Source organism: Panicum virgatum, chromosome 7K (assembly GCF_016808335.1).
Source record: "Panicum virgatum strain AP13 chromosome 7K, P.virgatum_v5, whole genome shotgun sequence".
Classification (NCBI taxonomy): domain Eukaryota; kingdom Viridiplantae; phylum Streptophyta; class Magnoliopsida; order Poales; family Poaceae; genus Panicum; species Panicum virgatum.
The window spans coordinates 34786254-34808253 of record NC_053142.1 but is presented as its reverse complement, the minus strand read 5'-3'; the positions used below and the strand labels follow the sequence as shown (position 1 = coordinate 34808253).

The window sequence follows — 22000 nt, the reverse complement described above, 5'->3', positions numbered from 1 at the left end:
AAGAGCACCCCGGTGCACCTCTTCTTCATATCTATAGCAATTCTATAATTATTAAGTAATGCTCCACTAAGTAGCTTTAGATTTCCATTTGGATCCTGATGCACGTGCAGCACCAGGGTAGATGAACATGGCGCTTCAAACTTCCTTTAGAGTCACTTCCCCCTATATTTTGCTGGATATTTTGTTTATGTGTTGATTTGAGATATCTGAAAATGAATTGAGTAAATCTTTTTTCAAATACAGTTCATAATGTTTTTGCCGGATATTTTGTTTATGTGTTGATTTTAGATATCTGAAAATGAATTGAGTAAATCTTTTTTCAAATACAGTTCATAATGTTTTATAAATAACATTTATTGACAATAAGTACGGATAAAAGTTGCGTCTTAGATGCCGTATCACCATCGAAAACATCGCTTACAGGATTAACTTGATAAAGTAAAATTTAGCACGTAGTACTAATTTTTGCACTCCAGGGACCATATGTAAAAACCTCAGGGGGAAGTATTTCAAGTGCCTGAACAGCCAGGCAGCAAACACATACACAAGTGGGCCCTCTTGACCAGAGAGACAAAGAGCGATAATGATCAGAAGAGAAGATCACGTCTTCTGACCGCCAGTGACCCCAAACCAGACTGAAATGCGTGAACCTCGCTACGTTCCCGTATGATGCGGGCGTTTCCCACAACTTCCACCCCGTACGGTGCCTTGATCCAATCATGCATGCCATCCGGCCGGGGCACCCTTTCACTAACTTGCAGGGTCAGTACAGCCACCTTATGTGACAAATTCCTGTCACGTTAATGTTCCTCGGATGCCCTTGTGGTGGGGGTGGGGGCCGAAGAGAAAGGGCATTTCTGAGACCAGGTGAAAGTAGCCGGGGGCATTATAAAAGCTGCAGCTCATGGACGCTACCGTTTGGCAGCAGCAGCGCACCACGGGAACACACCAGCCGCTCGCAGGGGGATCGCATCAACCTCGGGCGCTCTGGGCTCTCGTGCAGCCTGCCTGCCTGCCCCCTCACCTGCTGCTTCTTGCCTAGCTCGCCGCCGGCCGCAGCGCGGCGCGCGCGCCTCTGGTCGAGTACCAGCCGGGGGGGGGGGGGAGCAGCGGCGGCCGCGAAATGCCCGGCGGCGCCTTCCTCCTCAACAGCGGCGGCATGGCGGCCTACGGCGGCGGGCTCACCGTCCCCGTCGTGGTGACCTGCTTCATGGCGGCCTCCGGCGGCCTCATCTTCGGCTACGACATTGGCATCTCAGGTGCGCCGCCGCCGCACCCCCGTCCCCCTCTTCTCCTCTACTCCCTCACCGCGCGCGTAGCAGCCCAAGATGTTTAGAGTAGCTTACGCATTCGCCGTCTCGGTCGCGTGATTGGACGGACTCGAAAGCCGATTAGGACTCGATCATATCGGCTCGTCTCCCTCACCGCGTCACCGTTCCTCGTTCTTGTATCTGTACTACACCCATGCCACGACACTCCGTAGAGCTGATCGATCGGGTTCTTGATTGGGGAACTGGATTTAATTTCCAGCCGCCGTCGATGGCTCGATGCCCTGGAGCGCATCAGGCCGCCGGTCTTCCGGGGCTCTTTTGCTTCTTCCTCGTCAAGACGTCAACTCACTAGCTTCTTCAAGATGCGACGGCGGCCGCTCAAGCCTCCAGGCGGCGACAAAGCTGCTCCCACCCCCTCCATGGCCCCACTCCCAGGTCCCCCAGCAAGCACCCCCGAATCGGCGATTAATTTTTAATCCGCGCGTGCGCCTGCCGTCCATCAACCTCGAACCAAAGCAAACAATTTTCAAAACCGCAGAGCCAAGATCCGAGATTCCGAGCCTGCTGGACGGAGCAAGGGGACGGGGAGATCGTGGCGAGCTCCCGATCAGTTGATGTCCTTTCCGGACTGATATTTTTTCACCGCACAGTTCCTCCAAAAGCTACGCACCTCCGTGAACAGTGCAGGTGCAGTAGCCAGTAGACAGGGCATCGCCGCTGAAAGATATTCCGACACCAAATCGGGCCCGCGCCGTACACCTCCCTTTGGGGCCGGGGGGCCCGTCTCGCGCAGGGGATCCTGCGGGTTTCCTTGACCGCACCGTGGTCCATGGCTCCGATCCCCGGCGCGCACGCGATCCGATCGAGACCAGGCGCGATGGGAATTTGGGTGGGCGGCACTGTGCGCGGCAGCGTACGGGGCTCGTGCCGCGCGCGTCGCACCGCCGCCGGCCACGAGCGTTCACGCGCCGGGTCAGCTAGCTCTGCTCGGCGGCCGCGGTTGCCGCCACGCCGCCTTTGCTTGCGCTAGGCCTCCCCTTGCCGTGCCGTTCGTACCAGCACCACACGTCAACAGGTTTGGACCCCGTACGTTATCCGCCCCGCGGTTGCACATCACGCCCGGCGTCTGCGATCTCGGCTCGGGAGGTCGACGCCGCGGCTGCGATCCTACAGCCACCACTGTTTCCGCCGCTCCCCGTGGTTCACGGGCATCTCTTGCTCGCCGGGAGGAAAAGAAACGGAGATCAAGGCTTTTGTTGGTAGGCTTGGGCGTAGCATAAGTAGGCTACTCGATGACAATCTCGCGACTGGCAGTTTTTTTCTTCTGTTGTGCAAGTAGGCGTCTGTCGTTTCCTACTGATGCATGTGTGTGAGTGCGTGACAAGATCGGCATTTCTTTCAATGGGTACGGGACGCGATGTTGATACGATGAATAATTGAGTACGATCGGTAAAAAGCGATTTACATCGGAATAGAATATTTGTACTGCCTTTTTTCTAATAGTGATATTTTAGTGCTGGTTCTAAGGACAAAAAAAAAGGGTGATGCTAAAAATCTTTAAAAGACCTAAAACGTGGGGGATTTTTGCCCCCCATTGAGCCACGTCAGCCAGAATACCCCGGCCGTCGGATCGCGCGTGGATGGCTCAGATTATCTGGAAGACTTGGCAATTTTACAAAAACCCCTTGAACTTTATCAAAATTAATATATAGTCCAGCCCACACTCAATTAATTTTATAAGAAACCCCCTTGAGCTTCGCTAAAATAGTATTTGCTCAAGCCACCTCTCAAACAGTTTTACGGTAACCCCCTCGAGCTTCATATAAATACAATTTTAATCAAGCCAACTCTTAGGCAGTTTTCTGGAAACCACCGCTAACTTTGAATGAATGCCAGCGGGGCTGCCAGTTTTACAAAACTCCCCCAAACATTATCGAAATTAAACTACAGTCTAACCACACCTCCGACAATTTACTGAAACCCCCCTGAGCTTTTCATAAATACCATTTATTCAAGCCACCTCTCCGGCAATTTTACGATAACCCTCTCGATCCAGCCACATCTCAGGTAATTTTATGACAACCAACCCACGATTCATGCATTTTTTACAAAACCCAAGCTCTACAACAATTAACTCACGCTCCACAGACTTTTACGAAAAAGGCCTTAAACTTCCTAAAAATATACCCGCAGCTCGAAACTTTGCAGAAAAGGCCCTCAAAATTCATGACGATCAACCCATGGCCCCTGCATTCTAACTAAATAATAATACACTAATGTTTCTATAAATTAATCCATAGCCTAAAATTTCGCGAAAACATTCCCAGTCTTCGTACCAATCACTAGGCTACAAGTCATGGCGCGGCAACGCCGCGCCAGTCTTTCTAGTCTATCACCTAAAATTGGGCAGAGACAACTCGACACCGGATCCGTCCAATCCGCATCCTTGGCTCGGTAGTGTTCAACTTCCTCTCCTTTGTCTCGTCTTGCTCCTATGCTTCAGGTTCCTCTCGTCGCCACACTTCTCTCCTCCCTCTCCGAAGCAGACAGAAGCACGAACCATGGCGACCATCACCATGGTAGCCCGGCCAAAATCAAGGAGGTTAAAAATAAAAAAATTGAAATCACGATTCACGTGAGTGCTTTTAGTGATTTATGGGCAAGCGTATGATAGAAGGTGCGCTTGTGCATATGTGTAGTCGTGCTTGTAATCTTGTATAAAAAAAAAGTTGGCTCTACTACTGTGCAGTACTTCCATACGCCATTTGAAGGTATGTTTATCATGAGAAAAATGGAACTAGAAACGGTACTGACTAATGCTGGATGTGATCGTGCGCTTCTTTGGCCTCTGATGATTTCACTAGCTCCAACCAAACCAACTTGTTCATGTGTTCTCACATCAACAATAACCTCCATCAGGAGGTGTGTCGGAGATGGAGTCTTTCCTGAAGAAGTTCTTCCCGGGGCTGCTCAAGACGGCGGCGCCCGCCAACAAGGACGACGTGTACTGCATCTACAACAACCAGGCGCTCACGGCCTTCACCTCGTCGCTCTACGCGTTCGGCATGGTGGGGACGCTGCTGGCGAGCCGCGTCACCCGCCGGCTCGGCCGCCAGGCCATCATGCTCATCGGCGGCTGCCTGTTCCTGGCGGGCGCCCTCGTCAACGCCGCCGCGGCGAACGTCGCCATGCTCATCGTCGGGCGGATGCTGCTCGGCCTGGGCCTCGGGTTCTCCGGCCAGGCCACGCCGGTGTACCTCGCCGAGGTGGCGCCCCCGCGCTGGCGCGGCGGCTTCATCTCGGCCTTCCCCCTCTTCATCAGCGTCGGGTACCTCGTCGCCAACCTCATCAACTACGGCACGTCGCGGATCCCGGGCTGGGGCTGGCGCCTGTCGCTCGGCCTCGCCGCCGTCCCGGCCGCCGTCATGGTGGCGGGCGCCGCGTTCATCCCGGACACCCCCAGCAGCCTCGTCCTCCGCGGGAAGCACGACGACGCCCGCGCCGCGCTGCAGCGGGTGCGCGGCAAGGGCGTGGACATCGGCCCCGAGTTCGCCGACATACTCGCCGCCGCGGAGCACGCCCGGCGGAACGAGGAGGGCGCGTTCCGGCGGATCCTGCGGCGGGAGTACCGGCCGTACCTGGTGATGGCCGTGGCGTTCCCGGTGTTCCTGAACCTCACCGGTGTGGCCGTGACCGCCTTCTTCTCGCCGATCCTGTTCCGCACCGTCGGGTTCGAGAGCGACGCGGCGCTTATGGGCGCCGTCATCCTGGGCCTGATGGACATCGGCGGCATCCTCGCGTCGGGCTTCGCCATGGACCGCTACGGCCGGAAGCTGCTCTTCGTGATCGGCGGCGCGCTCATGTTCACGTGCCAGGCAAATACAAATCTTATTCACACGTTTCAATATTCCTCGATTCTTCTTCTCCTCGTATACGAACACACTCGAATCATAACCTTGACAAAAACTAAGAGAAAACATTTGCTGCTTTATTTATCTATAATCGCAGGTGACCATGGCGAGCATAATCGGCTCGCAGCTCGGCAACGGGAGCAAGATGCCCAAGGGGTACGCGGTGGCGGTGCTGATCGCGACCTTCGTCTTCTCGGCGAGCTTCAGCTGGTCGTGGGGCGCGCTGTACTGGGCCATCCCCGGCGAGATCTACCCGGTGGAGGTCCGGGCGGCGGGGCAGGGCGCTTCCGTGGCGCTCAGCCTGGGGCTCAACTTCCTGCAGGCGCAGTTCTTCCTGGCGATGCTGTGCTGCTTCAAGTACGGCGCCTTCCTCTTCTACGCGTCGTGGCTGGTGGTGATGACGGCCTTCGCCGTGGCGCTGGTGCCGGAGACCAAGGGCGTGCCGCTCGAGTCCATGGGCCACGTCTTCGCGCGCCACTGGTACTGGGGCAGGTTCGTCAAGGACCAGAATAAGTTTGGCGACGAGTCCACCTAATAGTAGCTACTGTAATGATTCAGAATCAGCGTGTGATTGGTGTATAGTCCCGGTAGATAATTTATAAGGTAAATACATATCGTGTGTGTGCATGCCTTTGTGATGACTGAATAACCTAAGAAGCTCATCCATGCAGTACATTTTGAGATTTGAAATTTACCTAGTACATAGGAGAGTCTTCTACAATGTGCTTTTCTATTGTCAGTAAATTCAACTAGCAGAATGGTCCGCTAGTCTAATTTCAGCTATCATAGTGATAAATAATTAATATTTATCTGTTTTCTCTAAGTAGTTTTTTTTATCATAGCGGTGAGTAAATTGCAGGTTGTTTTGAGTTGTTCTTCTCTGGTTGTTTTTCTAAATAATCACATCAATGTACCATCTCCTTTCTTGCGTCTTGAGCAATCCAACTTTGTCGCCGACGATCAAGATCTTGGTCCACATATGATCGACAGATATATATCATAGACTAGGTTATGTTCTTCCACACTTTTTTTTAGCATGTTTAGCTCTATCCCCCGGATATTTTGAACTGGACCGACTTCATATTCTCCCACTATTTTTCTTTAACATATTCAGTCCAGCTTTTGTGTATTTATTTTGGGTTATGCTTCCGATGTCATTCTTAGCAAATACACCAAGGAACCATCTTCATTTCCACACCTTGAGCAAGTCAATTTTCTCGGTAGTCATCAGTTCATCACAATCTCGATGCATGTGTAGTCCATCGCCATCGTGAACTAAACCTCCCCTCCTATTTTCCATCCTAATTTACTTTTTAGTCACTATTTCTAATTTGACATGTACTATTGAATTAGTTTAGACCGTTAGATCTTCACAAAATCCAATGGTGTAATTTCTTTTATTTTTTAATTAATGTGGGAATTTATAAACCCTCTCAGCAAACATAGTGGCTTCTTTTAACACTTCATTATTAGCTGGATTTGATTTGGAATTTTTGGTTGACTGCTAATTTTTTATATTCTTAATATTGAATTTATCTATTTATTAACAGTAACTCTTTTTCATCAAATGCTAATTTTCTTATTTTTGTGATCCCTAATTTAGCTGTTTACTAATCGTTTCGATGTGGACTCTTTGGTTAAGTTCTTTCTTTTATTTTTTTCTAATTTTTTATTTATTTATTTACTAATCGTATTCGGCATAGACTCTTAGGTCATGTCCTATTTTTCTTAATTTCTAAATTAGATGCTTATTAATCGTATTTGATATAGACTTTGGATTAATTTACACCTTCAGAAAATATATTTTTTTCTATACTAATGTGGGGATTTTTAGATCCTTTCGACGAAAGTGTTGACTTCTTTTAATATTCCCTTATTAATATAATAGATTCTTCGAAAGCTACCCCTCCAAGTCGGATAGTTTACTTTAGGTTTGCTGTCTTATATTTTTTTTTTTTTAATTTTGATCAAATTTATAGAAAAAGCAACATGCCTCCAAATGTTAAAATGAGAAACGCTTGAAGGTGATTCAGGGGAAGTTTCTTGATTTCACTTGGGTGCAGATCCTGCTGAATCTCGAATCTTTGCTGGCGCCACGGCAAAAGCATCCACGCGGTCGAAGGTTTGCAATTACCCCTCAAGGCCTCCAAGCCACTGGCAGAACTGCAGGCAAAACCATCAACGCAAAGCACCTGGTGGCAAGTCACAATTGACAATGACTACGAGCAGCGATCAACGCTACAGAAACATCAGGCTTTACCAGAGTACTGCATACATCAAGCAGTCAAGCTACACTAGAGAATTAAGGAACTACATGTTGGATGGACGCAGCGACCACTTTAGAATTTTAGCCCACGGACATGTTCTGTTATTCGATCGGTCGCATTCATTCGTCTCTCCTACAGGCAGTTCACCTGCGCCTCCAGCTTGGCGTCCCCGACGACGACGAACCTCCTCCAGTACCAGTGGCGCGCCCAGACGGCGGGCATGGCCTCCAGCGGCACGCCCTTGGTCTCCGGCAGGAACGCGGCGACGAAGGCCGTCATCACCACGACCCAGCCGGCGTAGAACAGGAAGATGGCGTACCTCATGGCGCAGAGCAGGGAGACGAACACCTGCGTCTGCGCGAAGGAGAGGCAGAGCGCGATGGACACCGTCAGGGCCTGCCCCGCCGACCGGATCTCCACGGGGTAGATCTCGCTGGGCACCACCCACTTGAGCGGGCCCCACGACACGCCGAAGCTCAGCGTGTACAGGCACATGAGCATCAGCACGGCCAGCGCGTAGCCGCGCGGCATGGCCGCCGCGCCCTGCTTCCCGAGATGGCCCGCCAGGATCCACGCCATCGCCAGCTTCGTTGCGTTGTCGAGTGGAAGCAGCAGGGAGGCGATTAAGAACATGGATCTAGACATTATCAGCGTAGGTAGTGCTGGCGATATCCGGATTATACCTGGCAAACGATCATCGCTGCGCCGCCGGTGAGGAACAAGAACCTGCGGCCGGCTCGGTCCATGGCGACGGAGGACAGGAACGACGCGGTCAAGTTCACGAGGCTGAGGATCACGGACCCGAGGATGGCCCTCTGGCTGCTGAACCCGACCGTCCGGAACAGCACCGGCGAGAAGACGGTCAGGGCAATCACGCCGGTGAGGTCGAAGAAGGAGGGGATGGCCACCACCATCACCAGGTAGTGCCGGTACCCCGCGCCGCGCAGCCTCGCGTACGCGCCCTCGTCGTTCCGGCGGGCCTCCTCGACGGCGCGGACGATGCCCTTGAACTCGGCCTCGGTGTCCGCGCCCGGGCCGCGGAGGCGCTGCAGCGAGGCGCGCGCCGCGTCGGCCTCGCCGCGCAGGACCAGGCTGCTGGGGGTGTCCGGGACGAGCAGGGCGCCCAGGACGACGGCGGCCGCGGGCACGGCGGCGAGGCCGAGCGACACGCGCCAGCCCCACCCGGGGATGCGGTTGGTGAGGTAGTTGGTGACGGTGGCGGCCAGCGATCCCAGCACGAGGAAGATGTGGTACGCCGTGGTGAACGCGCCGCGCCACCGCGCCGGCGACGTCTCGGCGAGGTACAAAGGTGCAGCCTGTAGCAGCAGACATACCCAAGGTGCGGTGGGCTCTGTTTACATACTGGGCCAAGATGTTACTGGGCCTCTGTAGTGTGGGCTCTTTTCTAGCTGCACCGACCTGTGTGGTGAAGCCGACGCCGAAGCCGAGCAGCATCCGGCCGACGATGAGCATGGCGACGTTGGCGGCGCCGGCGTTGATCGCCGAGCCCGCGAGGAACAGCACGCCGCCGGCCAGCATGACGGCCTGGCGGCCCGCCGTCCTCGTGACGCGGCTCGCTACCAGCGACGAGAGCATGGCGGCGATGTACAGCGACGAGGTGAAGGCCGTGAGCAGCTGGTCGTCGTACCTGCAGTAGGCGTCGTGCCCGGCGCCGGCGGCGCTCCTCATCCGGCTCGACACCTCCGGGAAGAATTTCCGCAGGAACGACTCCATTTGCGTCACACCACCTGTACGTGTTTAAGTTTGTACCCAAAAAAAGAACACGCGTAATGAAATAAAATAATACCCAAAAAGGGAAAATAATTGATAGAATAATTAATCCATTACATTTTCAGCGTTATACCAGTATATGCTACTTGTTTAATAGAGTTTTATATATATCAGCTGGTGACGACGAATCTTTTCTTTTTGGAAGACTATTCAATCGTGCAATTATTTGATAAAAGTTTTCCACACGACGTGCCACGGCAGCGCCCAAAAGCATGATCTGCTAGCTAAAGAAAAATCAAAGGATATGTGCTAGTGCCTTTTCTTACCAGCTACTAGCTAGCATATATGCTTCTGTGGCTCTCTCTATCTCCCAGGATATATCCTACTCGTACATGCAAAACGCCTAGTACATCTTTTAGCGCCCCCCCCCCCCCCCCCCCCCAAAAGCAGCTCACTGAGCCGGCCTAAACACAAATGAGAGATGGCCTTGCTCGGAGCTGATGGCTTTTGTTGCGGAAACTAAAGCTCGAGATGCAGCTGAGAGCATTATATATAGAGTGTACAGAGGCCTCATGTTTAATTAATTGCTTTTTTTCCTTGCGAGAAAGTATGAGCAGAAATTGAATGAGGAGGAGAAACAAACTGATTTTTTTTTATACTTGAGGAGAAACTGATTTGACTTATATCTATCAAAGGAAACGGCAGGTCAATCAAGGGATATAAAGCCAAATCCTGTGACGTATGGTCTGAGGCGTACGTCCGTGTGGTCGAGGTGCGAAAAGACAAGGCTGCTCGCACACGAACGTCGATGAGAATTCACAAACAGCTGGTGCCAAATTGCCAGCAATCATCTACGGCCTCCCCTGAAGATACGGTGATAATTATTTGGTGGGGATGGAGAGAGGTTTCGCAGATCGCCAAGAGGAAAAGCTTAGAAACCGAAGATCCATGGCGGGGCTGAGGAGCCGTTCGGGGGGGGGGGGCATATGTATACACGCGCCGCACCTGAGACGCCAATGTCGTAGCCGAAGATGAGGCCGCAGGAGGCGGCCATGAGGCAGGTGACCGCGACGGGGACCGTCACGCCGCCGCCGTAGTCTTCGCGCGCGCGGCCGCCGCCCTCCGCCGCCGCGGCGAGCCCGCCTTCGGCCATCCGAGGTCCGGCGCAGGCGCTCCCTGCTCCGGGCCGGCAAGTGCTATCGCGCAGCGCGAGAGCTGGTGGTGTGGCCTGCGGTCTGTGGGCTGTGGCGAGGTGGCGATTAATTAGCCGGAAGCCAAGAGGCAAGAGGAGCTGCGCGTTTATATAGGCAGGCACGGGCCACGGCACGGGTCCCCCGCTGGCACGAGGCTCGCCGCAGGCCGCAAGCCCCAGCTCCGCGCCGCGCCGGCTCTGTGCAGTCATGGGAGATTCTTTTGCCCTTCCGGAGCACCGCGTGGAGCGCGGCAATGAATGGCCTGATGGATTATGGATACAAGGCACGGAGCAGGAACGGACGTCGTACGTAGGGGCACTCTGCTCGGTACGCTACTCGGTACTCGGCGCATCAATGAGATCATTATTTTGTCTTGTTTCTTTGCGGGGCGAGAATGCATCGATCGTCCGTCCAGGATGGTGCAAATAGGCAGGTACTAGCTAGGATCACCTATAGGAGGCTGGATATGTCGTTCTTTATCTAAAAAATAGGAGGCTATATACGTGGAAAAGCTGAGCGTTCCGGAAAAAAAATATGTGAAAAGGCCGAGCGAAAGATGATCTTTCGGCTCAGCTGATGATTAAAATTAGTAGGTGCATTAAGGAATATGTTTAGATATACTGTACTAGCTACTAACGATGATATCGTATTTTAGCTGATTTGGAGGAGAGAAACAGCAAAAAAAAAAAAGGTTTTACGATAGCAATTAATCGCCTCCCTGCTTTGTTCCTCCTTCCGACTCTCGTTCTAGTGGAGCTTGGCGAGCTCGCCGGGGTCACTGCGGCCTTCCATCCATGGCCGGCGTCGCCTGCCTTGGTATCGATTCTGCCAGCTGGCCACTGCGTTTATTGCCACAGCCCACAGTGTAGCTTTTGATCCCGTTGACCAGCAGCGGTGCGAGCATTCACCCTGCAGGTAGCATGGGCGCGCACCACTGCACACAGCAACTCACAACAATAATGTAATTAATAGTGTGTACTTTCAGCAGCAAAAAATCAGATGGACCAACAGAGAATCGTCTCTGCCCAATCGAATCGAATGTGATTGATGGTGTTTGGCTAGCCGTCATCTCAAAGTGCCTAGCTAGTGCCGTCTTGAGTGCCAAGTGGTTTTCAATGAACCCTAGAACAAATGCACGCACATATATTGTAGTAGCTCTCATGTACAACCTGTAAACACCTCTCAGAGTCTCCAATCATGAGAATATGAATATATAGCGAATGCGGACAATTTGAATTGAGCCTCGTGGGCTATTTTTTTTGTAAGTGCCGTTGCTCGATTTCCAGCAACCCGAGAGTTGAATAATTTTCTTGGCGGTATTTGGCCGCTAAGGCAATTCCATTTAGGGCAGTGTACTCCTGCCCTAAACAACACACACACATACTCTTAACATATATAGTGGGGAACACTACGCTCTAGCTGGTTCGTGAAGTTTCATTTCCTTCCTATATAGCAAGGTGAGAATGAAAGCAAACCAACCAATTGTTCCATCAACCAAAGATGCACAAGGCGGTGAGTGGGGGGATACAGAAGCGGACACTAGCTATGGTCCGGCCCGGTGGTCAAGTCATTCATTCCCTCCTTGTGGTGAGGGTGAAGTCAACAAACCCACAATGATGGGAAGACGCTTTGGATTTAAAATCGAAGTTCCAAAAGAGAAGCCCATCGTGCCGGAACGGGGAAGAGACTGGCCGCTTACTTGTCCTTTAATTTATTTTTTTATTACTCCATGTACGTACTATGCGCTAAAGCGTGCGACAAATTCAAGTGAGATCAGATGCTTTGCGAGCCACGCGTACGGTACGGTGCACCCTTTTGATCGATTCCATCCGATCCGATCCCAATTGGATGGCGCCTGACCTTCCGTCGACCGGCAGGGTCACAGTATAGTGGGCACGAACCGATACCTGGCTAGTTGCCTACCAGCTCCGCCGGTGACGTGGCAATTATTCGGCGACCAGTGCACCACCTCTGATTTGCCGCCACACACGCTTCACCTGGGCGACATGGCGTGTGGCGTCAACTTGTGCTACAGGCTGTTCACTTGGGCGGGACCTCCGGTCTGTGCCCGGCGCCCGGCGTCGTCGACGAACCTCCTCCAGTACCAGTGCCGCGCCCACACCGACCGCATGGCCTCCAACGGCACGCCCCTCGTCTCCGGCAGGAACGCCGCCACGAAGGCCGTCATGGCCAGGAGCCAGGCGGCGTAGAACAGGAACACGGCGTGCCTCATGGCGCAGAGCAGGGCGATGAACACCTGCAGCTCCACGAAGGAGATGCAGAGCGTGATGGAGATGCTCATGGCCTGCCCCGCCGACCGGACCTCCGCCGGGTAGATCTCGCTCGGCACCACCCACCGGAGCGGCGCCCACGACAGCCCGAAGCTGAAGGTGCACGCGCAGATCAGGACCAGCACCCCCGTCGCGTAGCTCCGCGGCATGGCCACGCCGCCGTGCTTCCCCAGGTGCTCCGCCATGATCCATGAGATGGCCACCGTAATTATGCACAATCATGGAGGTCGGGGGAAGGTCGTCAGATCGATTGACATTGTTGGTGAAGTCCACGGTAACACACACTCCTCACTACTAGCTAGCAGTAGATCCTCCAGGATGCATGCTTACCTCGCAAAGCATCATGCCTAGGCCGCCGACGATGAACAGAAACCTGCGTCCAGTGCGGTCCATGACGACGGAGGACAGCAATGTCGAGGCCAGGTTCGTGGCGCTGTTTATCACGGAGCCAAGGATGACCCGCTGGCTGCTGAACCCGACCGTCCGGAACAGCACCGGCGAGAAAACGGAGATGACGATCATGCCGGTGAACTCGTAGAAGACGGGTATGGCCACCCCGATCGCCAGGTAGTGCCGGTACTCCTTGCTGAACAGCCGCCGGAAGGCGCCCTCGTCGTTCTGCCGCGCCGCGTCCACGGCGCGCAGGATGTCCTTGAACTCGGCGTCGACGTCCGCGCCTGATCCGCGGACGCGCTGCAGCGCGGCTCGGGCCCCGTCGGGCCGGCCGCGCATGGCGAGGCTGATGGGAGTGTCCGGGACGAAAGAGGGCTCCCAGGACGATGGCGGCGCCCGGCACGGCGGCCAGGCCGAGGGAGACGCGCCATCCCCAGCCGGGGATGCGGTTGGTGAAGTAGTTGGTGACGGTCGCGGACAGGATGCCGATGACGACGAAGGCATTGTAGGCCGACGTGAAGGCGCCGCGCCACTTCGCCGGCGCTTTCTCGGATAAATACACCGGAGCAGCCTGTAAAACCACCAAATGATTAAAGATTAAATCCGGGGGAAATGTAACAACTGGCTCTGATCAAAACATAGTACTCCCTCCGTTCCAAATCATAAGTCATTCCAAGAATTTTGGAGAGTCAAACTTTTCTAAGTTTGACCAAATTTATACAATAAGATAATAATATTTACGATATCAATTAAGTATCATTAGATTCTTTGTTAGTTATATTTTCATAGTATACCTATTTGATGTCATAAATCTTTGTATTTTTCTCTATAATTTGGGTCAAACATTGAGATGGTTTGACTCTCCAAGATTCTTGGAATAACTTATAATTTGAAACGGAGGGAGTACTAGTTTATAACATGGAAATTCCTGTCGTAATTTATACCTGCAAGGTGAACCCGAGGCCGAAGCCGAGCAGCATCCGGCCGATGATGAGCATGGCGATGTTCACGGAGGCGGCGTTAATGATGGAGCTGGCGAGGAACAGCGCGCTGCCGATGAGCATGATGGCCTGGCGGCCCACCCTCCTGGTCACGCGGCTCGCCACCAGCGATGACAGCGTGCCGGCGATCCATAACGACGACGTGAACGCGGTCAGCCACCGCTACTGGAAACCAAGAGTTCGCCGTGTGCCAAAAATTTCACCGTGTGCAATTCCTCGAGCACACGGTGAAAATCATATTTGCCGTGCGCAGCACCAAAACCACACGGCGAAACAGGAACACACGGCGAAATACGACTTCGCCGTGTGCCGCGTACAAGACACACGGCGACCCCAGACTTCGCCGTGTGCCCACTCTACGGCACACGGCGAAGCTAATTCCACGTGGGCTGCCGCTAACGGTCGTTGGCTGCCGTACGACGCCGTCAAGATTCGCCGTGTGCCAAGGCACAGCACACGGCGAACATCTGTCTTTGCCATGTGCCTCAGGGCAGCACACGGCGAAGGTACAGCCACGTGTGCCCGATCCTAACAGGTGTTGAACGACGTTGTCTTTGCCGTGCGCTGACGTTAGGCACACGGCAAACACAAGGCTTTGCCGTGTGCCAAACACAGACACACGGCAAACACAAGTCTTTGCTGTGTGCCGACCCTTAAGCACACGGCAAAATTAAAGAAACTGGTCGAATCATTACAGGCAGCACATGAATACAAACATTATAAGTAATCATTTATAAATTATATAAAATCGAAACGTGGTCGAAAAATTACGAAATTTGTCGTGCACTCACGTTATCATATATGGACTCTGTGGTATAAATTTGGTTGCATTATTAACTTGTTTCACGAACACTGCTTAGAAACCGATGATTCTCCGAAAAAGATCCGTATACTTTTAAAGATTTCAGTTACGTCTGAATGTGTAATGATTTGCAAATAATAATTTGGGTTCCAAACTTTTCCAATAGGCAATACACCACATAAAAGAAGTTTATGTTGAATCACGACAATTTTCTGGATTTTTGGCCATTTTTTAAATTTTTAGTACTATTATAATTGAAGTGGTAATATTTAAATTGACATAAACATGCATAAAAAATACAAAATTTTCAAAGAATCACTTCATATGATATGCTTAGTTAATTTGGTAATAATTTTAAATTTACATTCCATTAAATTTAGTGAAACATGATTGTAAATAAATTAGTTAAAAAAATAGCTTTGACGTGTGCCAAAACTCTAGGGCACACGGTAAAGTGGTGATTTCTGGAAAAGAAGAATTCCAATTTAGATTAATAAAATGTTTGCCGTGTGTCCTTTGTGTAGCACACGGCGAACATATTTCTTCGCCGTGTGCCGAGATCCAGAACACACGGCAAAGGATTTCGCCGTGTGTTGTATTGTTTTGCCGTGTGTCGTGGATCTGACACACGGCGAAGTGTTTAACACTTAGCCGTTTTGAACGCTATCTCTCACCCTCTCTCACTCTCTCACCCTCTCAGCCCGAGCTCCGCCCGACACGCCGCCGCCCCCGCGCCCCGCACCGCCGCCCCGAGCTCTGGCCAGCCCCGCCCCGAGCTCCTCCCCGCCCCGCCCCAAGCTCCGCTCCGCCCCGTCCGTCGCGCCGCCGCGCCGCGCCCCGCACCCCCCGCCAGTCGCGGCGCCGCGGTCCGGCCCGCCCCGCCCGTCGCGCCACCGCGGCCCGGCCCCGACGCGCCGGCGCGACCCTGCCCCGTCTGTCATGGCGTCCCGCCCCGTCCATCGCGGCCCGCCCCGTCTGGTCCGTCGCCGCGCCGGGCCCCGACGCGCCGGGCCCCGAGCTCCGACCAGCCCCACCCCGAGCTCCTCCCCGCCCGGCCCCGATGCGCCGCGCTGCCGCGGCCCTGCTCGGCACGGAGAGAGGAGGCCGCGTCCCGCCGGGCCCCGTCCGTCGCGCCGCCGCGGTCCGCCCCGCCTCGCCCCGCTCGTCGCGCCGCCACGGCCCTGCCCCGTGCGCCGCCGCGGCCCTGCTCAGCGCGGAGAGAGGAGTCCGCGGTCCCGCCCCGCCCCGCCCGTCGCTGAGGCTCTACCCCGACGACGCGGTCCGTGAGTCCGCAGCCCCACCCCGATGAGGCCGAGCTGTGCCTCGGCCCACCGCGACACCGGCCCGCTGCGACGCCGCAACCCCCGGCGCCGTCCCGGCTGTACGTTTGACCTGTCCGACCCTGTGCCCTCTTTTTTGTTCATTTAAATTCGAATGGCGATATTGAATTTTTCAATTGACACAATTTTGTTAATTAGATTGGGACAAGGAGGAGAGAATAGGACGACGAGGAGAAGGAGGCCACGCCGCGCACGCCGTCGAGCCCATAGGTGAGCAGCATAAGCAACCCTTGCTTTTAGTATTATGTTCGTAGCTGACGTAACCTAGTCGTGATAGTGATGATGAGACATATGATCCAGCTAATCCCGATGAAGATGATTATTTCTAATACATGTATGATCCGTACTAATTGATTTATTAATGTTACTTTCTAATTATGTCACATTTATTTTCTTTCTCTTTATAAGATCGTTTTGTATATATGTGCTGATTGGTTTACTATTTTTAATTGCAGGTGATTGAAGAAAGATGCCGGGCGGCGGACTTCAATGATCGGTCGCCTCACTGTACAGAAGAATGATGCCACACTCGGATGCTGGTGAGGGCTCCGATAGGAGTTCCGGGTTGGGGCGAGGTAAGGGTCAAGGGAAGGGTGGACCCAAGAGGGGTCGAGGGAAGGGTGGAGGCAGGAGGCGTCGAGAGCCTTCGCCTGTACCGCCGTCTCAGGAGGAGGAGGAGGAGCAGGAGCCTACCTAGGACCAAGAGCAGGAGCGGGAGGAGGAGGAGTGGCAGGCGGACGCGCAGGAGGAGGAGGGGGAGTCGTCTGAGGAGGACACGGCCGAGGATACCTCTACGTCGGCTGTCTGGTTGCGAGGTCCTTCGCGACTCCCAGATAGGCCGATACCTGTTGCCTTGCGCCCGCTGATTCGACCGAGTGGGGATATGTAAGTAATTTGACATGTTATTACTACTTTTTCATTTCCTAACTCGAAAATCACGGTACAAACAAATATTTTCTCTTAATCACTTTTGCAGGAGTTGGACTGTCCTCAGTGGCGGTGCTCACAAACGCAAGGTCAACGGCATCCTGGGTCTTTTGTGCAGGGACCACTTCCCAAGCCTAGTCCACTATCAAGGACGGTACGAGCCGGCCTGGACGTGGGACCACTACATCGCCGCCAACAACGATCAATTGGATCGGAGCGGCAGAGCATTTGAGAACAAGGCGGAGCGGGTAAAGGCCGAGCTCTGGGTAAGTTTTTCCCGGCAAAAAATGGTCAATACATCACATTCATTGAACATTTTGTTAATAATGACATGATCCATCGTCTTTATATGCAGGATTTTTACAGGTGTGACGAGGGATACGAGAAGCGGGCGGCGATTGTGGCTCACAATCGATGCGTTAAACTCGTGAAGGACATGCATTATGAGGCGCAAGTCCAGTGCGTCATCAACTATTGTGCACATTTCCTAAAGCAGAAGATCGGGAAGACTGAGGCGAGGGATTTGAAGCTGACCCGAGAGCAATATTTACAGGTAAGTTCAAATTTATTGTAAGATGAAAAACATCGTTAAATGTCTCTCTTCTTACATGTCATGCATTTGATCACGTGTAGGTTCCTGCGTGGTGGTGTCGTAATGACACCATGTGCTGGGAGCGCATAGTGGACAAATGGTTCGACCCCGAGTGGCAGGCTTTGCACGACGCTAGCCGGCAGCAGCGATTGCTGATGCCAGGTCCAGCGCACCATCAAGGCAGCCTCAACAACGACGAGTACAGGGCTAGATGGGTACATACTACACAGACTCATTTCACTAATCTAACGTTCAATTCAGCATAATTTGTAATCAACTTCTTCCTTTTTCGCAGTCGTCCTCACATGAAGGCCAGGAGTGCAACCCGTTCGTGGGATGGGCTCTGGCCCGCAAGGGCAAGGCGACATCCAACGTCACCTACAACCCTGACGACCAGCCCTCGGCGTCCAGCAACCCGTCCGTCCACAGTCATATCCAGGCGTACACAAAGATGGGAAGACAGGTCCATGGGCCAGACTGGGATCCGAGGACCCAGCCCCTTGATGGAGAAGTCATTATGAGGGTGGGAGGAGGCAAGAAACATGGGTGCTACTACATTGGCGATGGCTTTGTAGACACGGCCAGCACTCCCACCCTCTCTCAGATTCGAGCGAGGAGCACGGCCAATAGCCCGTCCATACGCCCACGGCTGTCCGCGTCGCAACTCCAAGTGCAGGAAATTCAGGTTATTTTTTATTTATTCATAGTTCGTTCGTTTTGTAAATATATTTGATTTGCATTGTAACATTGTCATTAAATATTGTAGAACCAAATGCTAGCGCAAAAGGCGGCGTACGAGACGGCGTTGGCCGAAGAGAGGAGATTACGACAAGAGAACGAGCAGAAGCAGGCGGCCGAGATGGCCCAGATGTACAACTACATTCAAAGTCTTTCTGTCCAAATGGGTAATCCCATCCCAGCCTTCCATGTGGTTCCTGCTCCTACTACTCCTCCGGTGAGTATCTTGAAAACCCTTTAGTTTATTTTGAAGTATTAGATACTTAGAGAACTTTAGACTTAGAGATTGTGACTTATATTACTCACTTTACGATTTAGGGGATCTACATATTTAGATTTGTTTAAATTATAACTTGAGAACTTGGTTTTTGTCTCACCTGCAATTTAATGTCTTACATTTTTTGCAGAATCTATCGGCGGCATCGAATACGCCAGACTTGTCGCCGGGCATCTCACCGACGCTCCCACAGCAGTTGTTCCCACCTCAGTTCGGCGGCCCACCACCGTTCGACGGCCCACCGCAGCCATAAACTAGTTTATTTCAATATTTATGGACTTGTGAACTTCTGGATATGTATTTGTGAACTTCTGGATATGTTGTGAACTTGCAGGACTTTGAATTGGACTTCTGGATGTGTTTGAAGTTATTTGTGGTTAGTTGTGATATATATATTATGATATATAGTGCCTGTGATGTTTGTTGTGATATATATGTGATATGTAATGCCTGTGATATATATGTTGTGATATGAGGTCCTTTATATGTGAAAAACAAAAAAAAAGATTTGTTTGGTCACTTTGCCGTGTGCCAGGGACTAGGCACACGGCAAAGTAGCCATATGGACAGCCCTGGACACCAAGTTCGCCGTGTGCCTAGGCCGTGCACACGGCGAACTGACCATAATTCGCCGTGTGCCCTTGGTAAGGGCACACGACGAATATGGCAGCGTTGCCGTGTGCCTGCCATCCGGGCACACGGCGAATCTGGGAGCGTTGCCGTGTGCCTGCCGTCCGGGCACACGGCGAACAGCCGCCGACGCCATCAGCTGGCCGTGACGGCGTCTGCCCGCTTTTTTTCACCATGCGCCTATATATACACACGGCGAAAAGGTTTGCCGTGTGCCCGACTTTTGGCACACGGCAAACAAGGTCTTTGCCGTCCCCATGGCTGCCGTCCGCGCTTTGCCGTCGGCCACCGTCGGCGAAGTCTTCGCCGTGTGCCTACGTGTCTTCGCCGTGTGCCTCGGGCACACGGCGAACTCGTGGTCTCCAGTTGTGCACTGATTGTTGTACTTGCAGTAGGCGTCGACCCAGGGGCGAAGCCAGCCTCCCGATTCACTGATGTCAGACCCTTTTTTTACTGATGTCATTAACCTTAAATACAGTACTTAAACAATACTTTACATTAAGTTTCTAAAATCCATTGTTGTCAGCTGACAACATTAGTAAGCTGTAGCTCCGCCCCTGCGTCGACCTTGGCATTCTTCCTCCCCTCCATCACGTCCGGGAAGAACTTGCTCAGGAACGAGTCCATTTGTGTCACGCCACCTGGATCAACCAAAAAACAAGTGCATTGGAGCTAATTATTAGCAGTTAAAATCGCACTACTATACAGACTCTGATCTGGATGCAAGTATTCCTGTCATGGCGCATGGGCCTGTCCTAATTAGGGCTGGACCCCGAGCCAACTCAGCTCGGCTCAACTCATTATTCTAACGAGCCAGCTCGGCTCGGCTCCTTAACAAAATGTTTAAAAATAGCAGCTCGGCTCGGCTGTTAATAGATTTCAAGCCAGGAAGTTGTCAAGATGATTTGTTAGAAATTTATTATTTTTATATCTCACAAATGAAGTCGAGTTTGCACAAGATATTTTACAAGGTTGTGTATCATCATATCATCTACATGTGTGATTTTTTGGTGAATTTAGACGACTTTATTGCCGTGGTTTGCACGGGTTTTCACGAAGATTGTGGTTTCCACCAGATTTGTTCCCATCTATCTCATGCCCTATTTCATCTATTAAATTCTAACACATACTATAAAATACATATTTATAATTATGTACTTGTAAAAGATTTATTTTGCATCACACCTTCATGTGTGTTTGATATATATTTAACTAAATCGTTTATTTGTGAATTGATACTTTTATCTCTTCCATCATACATAAATGGAGGCACATATTGTGGATATTATTTTTATGTAAACAATAGTATAAATAATATATTAATAATGATAGAAATAATAATTTAGAACTTTATATTGGTTCACTTTAATATTTATTATAATTATATAATTTAGATTCAGATTTAAGGGTTACTTTCACTTTTAATAATGACATAATTGGATGATTTATATGCAAATTTAGAGGATTATTCACATTATTTTTAATGGCATATGTGCGTAATTTACCCCAACATTTTTTTATAATGGCAGACGTGAGTAATTTAGATGCATGTTTTGGGGGGCTCTTTAGTTTATTTTCATAATGGCAGAGGTGGGTAATTTTATTAAGGAAGATAACAGATCTAGTGACTACTACAATTAGAGTTGTCAGATTGAAGGCCGGATGTTTTTGATTTTTATGAGAATTTTCTAAAATTTCTCTATTTTTAAGAGTATCTACCCAGGATTAGGTGGCTTCACACGTGGAGGCTCAAAAGAAACCTTCAAATAGTAATAGTAAGATAGCACGCGTTACTGCGCGCGATTTTGTTGCAGAAGTGTGATTCTCGTGCCGGCCGCTACAGAAGTGCGAGCTAGATGGGTGTGGGCGGGGGGGGGGGGGGAGGAGGGGTTGGAGCGACCCCCAGCGAGGGGTGAGAGTTGGGGGAGAGCGGCCGCCGATGAGGTCACCGGCGGCCAGGGTGGTGGTCGAGACGGCGGAATTTAGGGTTTTGGTTTTTCGGGGCTCCAATGGCTACCGGCTTTAGGCTCGGCGGTAAAAGATGGTGGCTGTTTGGTCGGCGGTGGAGATGCGGCAGCACCACCGGCTGGGGCTGAACATCGGGTGGTCAGTGGTTGGAAGCGGGGGCGAGAAGAAGGTCGGGAAGGGGGAAGTTGACGGTGGCAGTGGGTGGTGGGCACGCGGCGCGGTGGCTCTCGCCGCCGGCTAGGGCGGAGGAAGGTCTTCTGCGATTGCTTTACCGAATCTCACACAAAGCAATGAATAGATGCCTCCCACGAATTCACCCAGTATGGTCTGCTACTACAGTTTGGGATTCATCATCGGTTAAGTCAATGCATCTGGCAGGATCACATGTGAAAGGATCGTGGCCCAAGAAGGGGGGTTGAATTGAGACTTTTTCAAATTTCTATCTAGTCCTTAACCTAGACTAGTATTGCCCAATCTACAAATTTGAAACCTAGTCACTAGAGCATGGTAGCACAATGTCCTTAGATAGGTAAACACACTATCATGATCATTTTGTCTAAAAGGTTTCACACTAGCAAGACAAAACCTAAGCAAAAGATCACACTACCATGCAAGTTGTCCTAGTCAAACTATAAGCAATCAAATGCAAGAATAATAACAAAAGTATT

General features: G+C 51.8%; 3 protein-coding genes, 1 long non-coding RNA gene and 1 pseudogene across 6 annotated transcripts; 3 read left to right on the top strand and 2 right to left on the bottom strand.

Moving 5' to 3' along the window:
• Window positions 1–893: 893 nt before the first annotated feature.
• Window positions 894–5991, top strand: LOC120642260 (sugar transport protein MST1-like). Its single transcript, XM_039918720.1, has 3 exons — window positions 894–1259; window positions 4191–5146; window positions 5280–5991. Exons 1-3 carry the CDS (start codon window positions 1124–1126, stop codon window positions 5715–5717), a joined length of 1530 nt encoding a protein of 509 aa, XP_039774654.1. The 5' UTR covers window positions 894–1123; the 3' UTR covers window positions 5718–5991.
• Window positions 5992–7375: 1384 nt separating this feature from the next.
• LOC120642259 (sugar transport protein MST1-like) lies at window positions 7376–10808 on the bottom strand. 3 transcript variants are annotated; one of them, XM_039918719.1, is made up of 4 exons: window positions 10186–10796; window positions 8869–9197; window positions 8133–8765; window positions 7376–8034 (listed from the first exon to the last, which is right to left on the bottom strand). In XM_039918719.1, the coding sequence occupies exons 1-4, from the start codon at window positions 10580–10582 to the stop codon at window positions 7582–7584; spliced, it is 1812 nt and encodes a 603-aa protein (XP_039774653.1). In that variant the 5' UTR covers window positions 10583–10796; the 3' UTR covers window positions 7376–7581. The 3 variants fall into 3 exon arrangements, with proteins under 3 accessions (XP_039774653.1, XP_039774652.1, XP_039774651.1); XM_039918718.1 differs by having other exon boundaries at window positions 8133–9197; window positions 10186–10800; XM_039918717.1 differs by having other exon boundaries at window positions 7376–9197; window positions 10186–10808.
• A 1278-nt stretch (window positions 10809–12086) lies between these two features.
• Window positions 12087–14121, bottom strand: LOC120640172 (annotated as a pseudogene).
• Window positions 14122–17790: 3669 nt separating this feature from the next.
• LOC120640171 lies at window positions 17791–18498 on the top strand. The gene is made up of 3 exons (XM_039916039.1): window positions 17791–17934; window positions 18015–18265; window positions 18486–18498. The coding sequence occupies exons 1-3, from the start codon at window positions 17791–17793 to the stop codon at window positions 18496–18498; spliced, it is 408 nt and encodes a 135-aa protein (XP_039771973.1).
• Window positions 18499–18507: 9 nt separating this feature from the next.
• Window positions 18508–19050, top strand: LOC120642258. The gene is made up of 2 exons (XR_005662548.1): window positions 18508–18674; window positions 18865–19050. It is a non-coding gene; the product is annotated as an uncharacterized LOC120642258 (long non-coding RNA).
• The last annotated feature ends 2950 nt before the right edge of the window (window positions 19051–22000 follow it).

Coding starts and splice junctions, on each gene's coding strand:
- LOC120642260 (XM_039918720.1), top strand. CDS start 1,124: ATGCCCGGCGGCGCCTTCCTCCTCAACAGCGGCGGCATGGCGGCCTAC. Junction 1,260..4,190: donor CTACGACATTGGCATCTCAG/GTGCGCCGCCGC, acceptor AACCTCCATCAG/GAGGTGTGTCGGAGATGGAG. Junction 5,147..5,279: donor CGCTCATGTTCACGTGCCAG/GCAAATACAAAT, acceptor CTATAATCGCAG/GTGACCATGGCGAGCATAAT.
- LOC120642259 (XM_039918717.1), bottom strand. CDS start 10,582: ATGACTGCACAGAGCCGGCGCGGCGCGGAGCTGGGGCTTGCGGCCTGC. Junction 9,198..10,185: donor CTACGACATTGGCGTCTCAG/GTGCGGCGCGTG, acceptor AAACACGTACAG/GTGGTGTGACGCAAATGGAG.
- LOC120640171 (XM_039916039.1), top strand. CDS start 17,791: ATGTGCTGGGAGCGCATAGTGGACAAATGGTTCGACCCCGAGTGGCAG. Junction 17,935..18,014: donor ACGAGTACAGGGCTAGATGG/GTACATACTACA, acceptor CCTTTTTCGCAG/TCGTCCTCACATGAAGGCCA.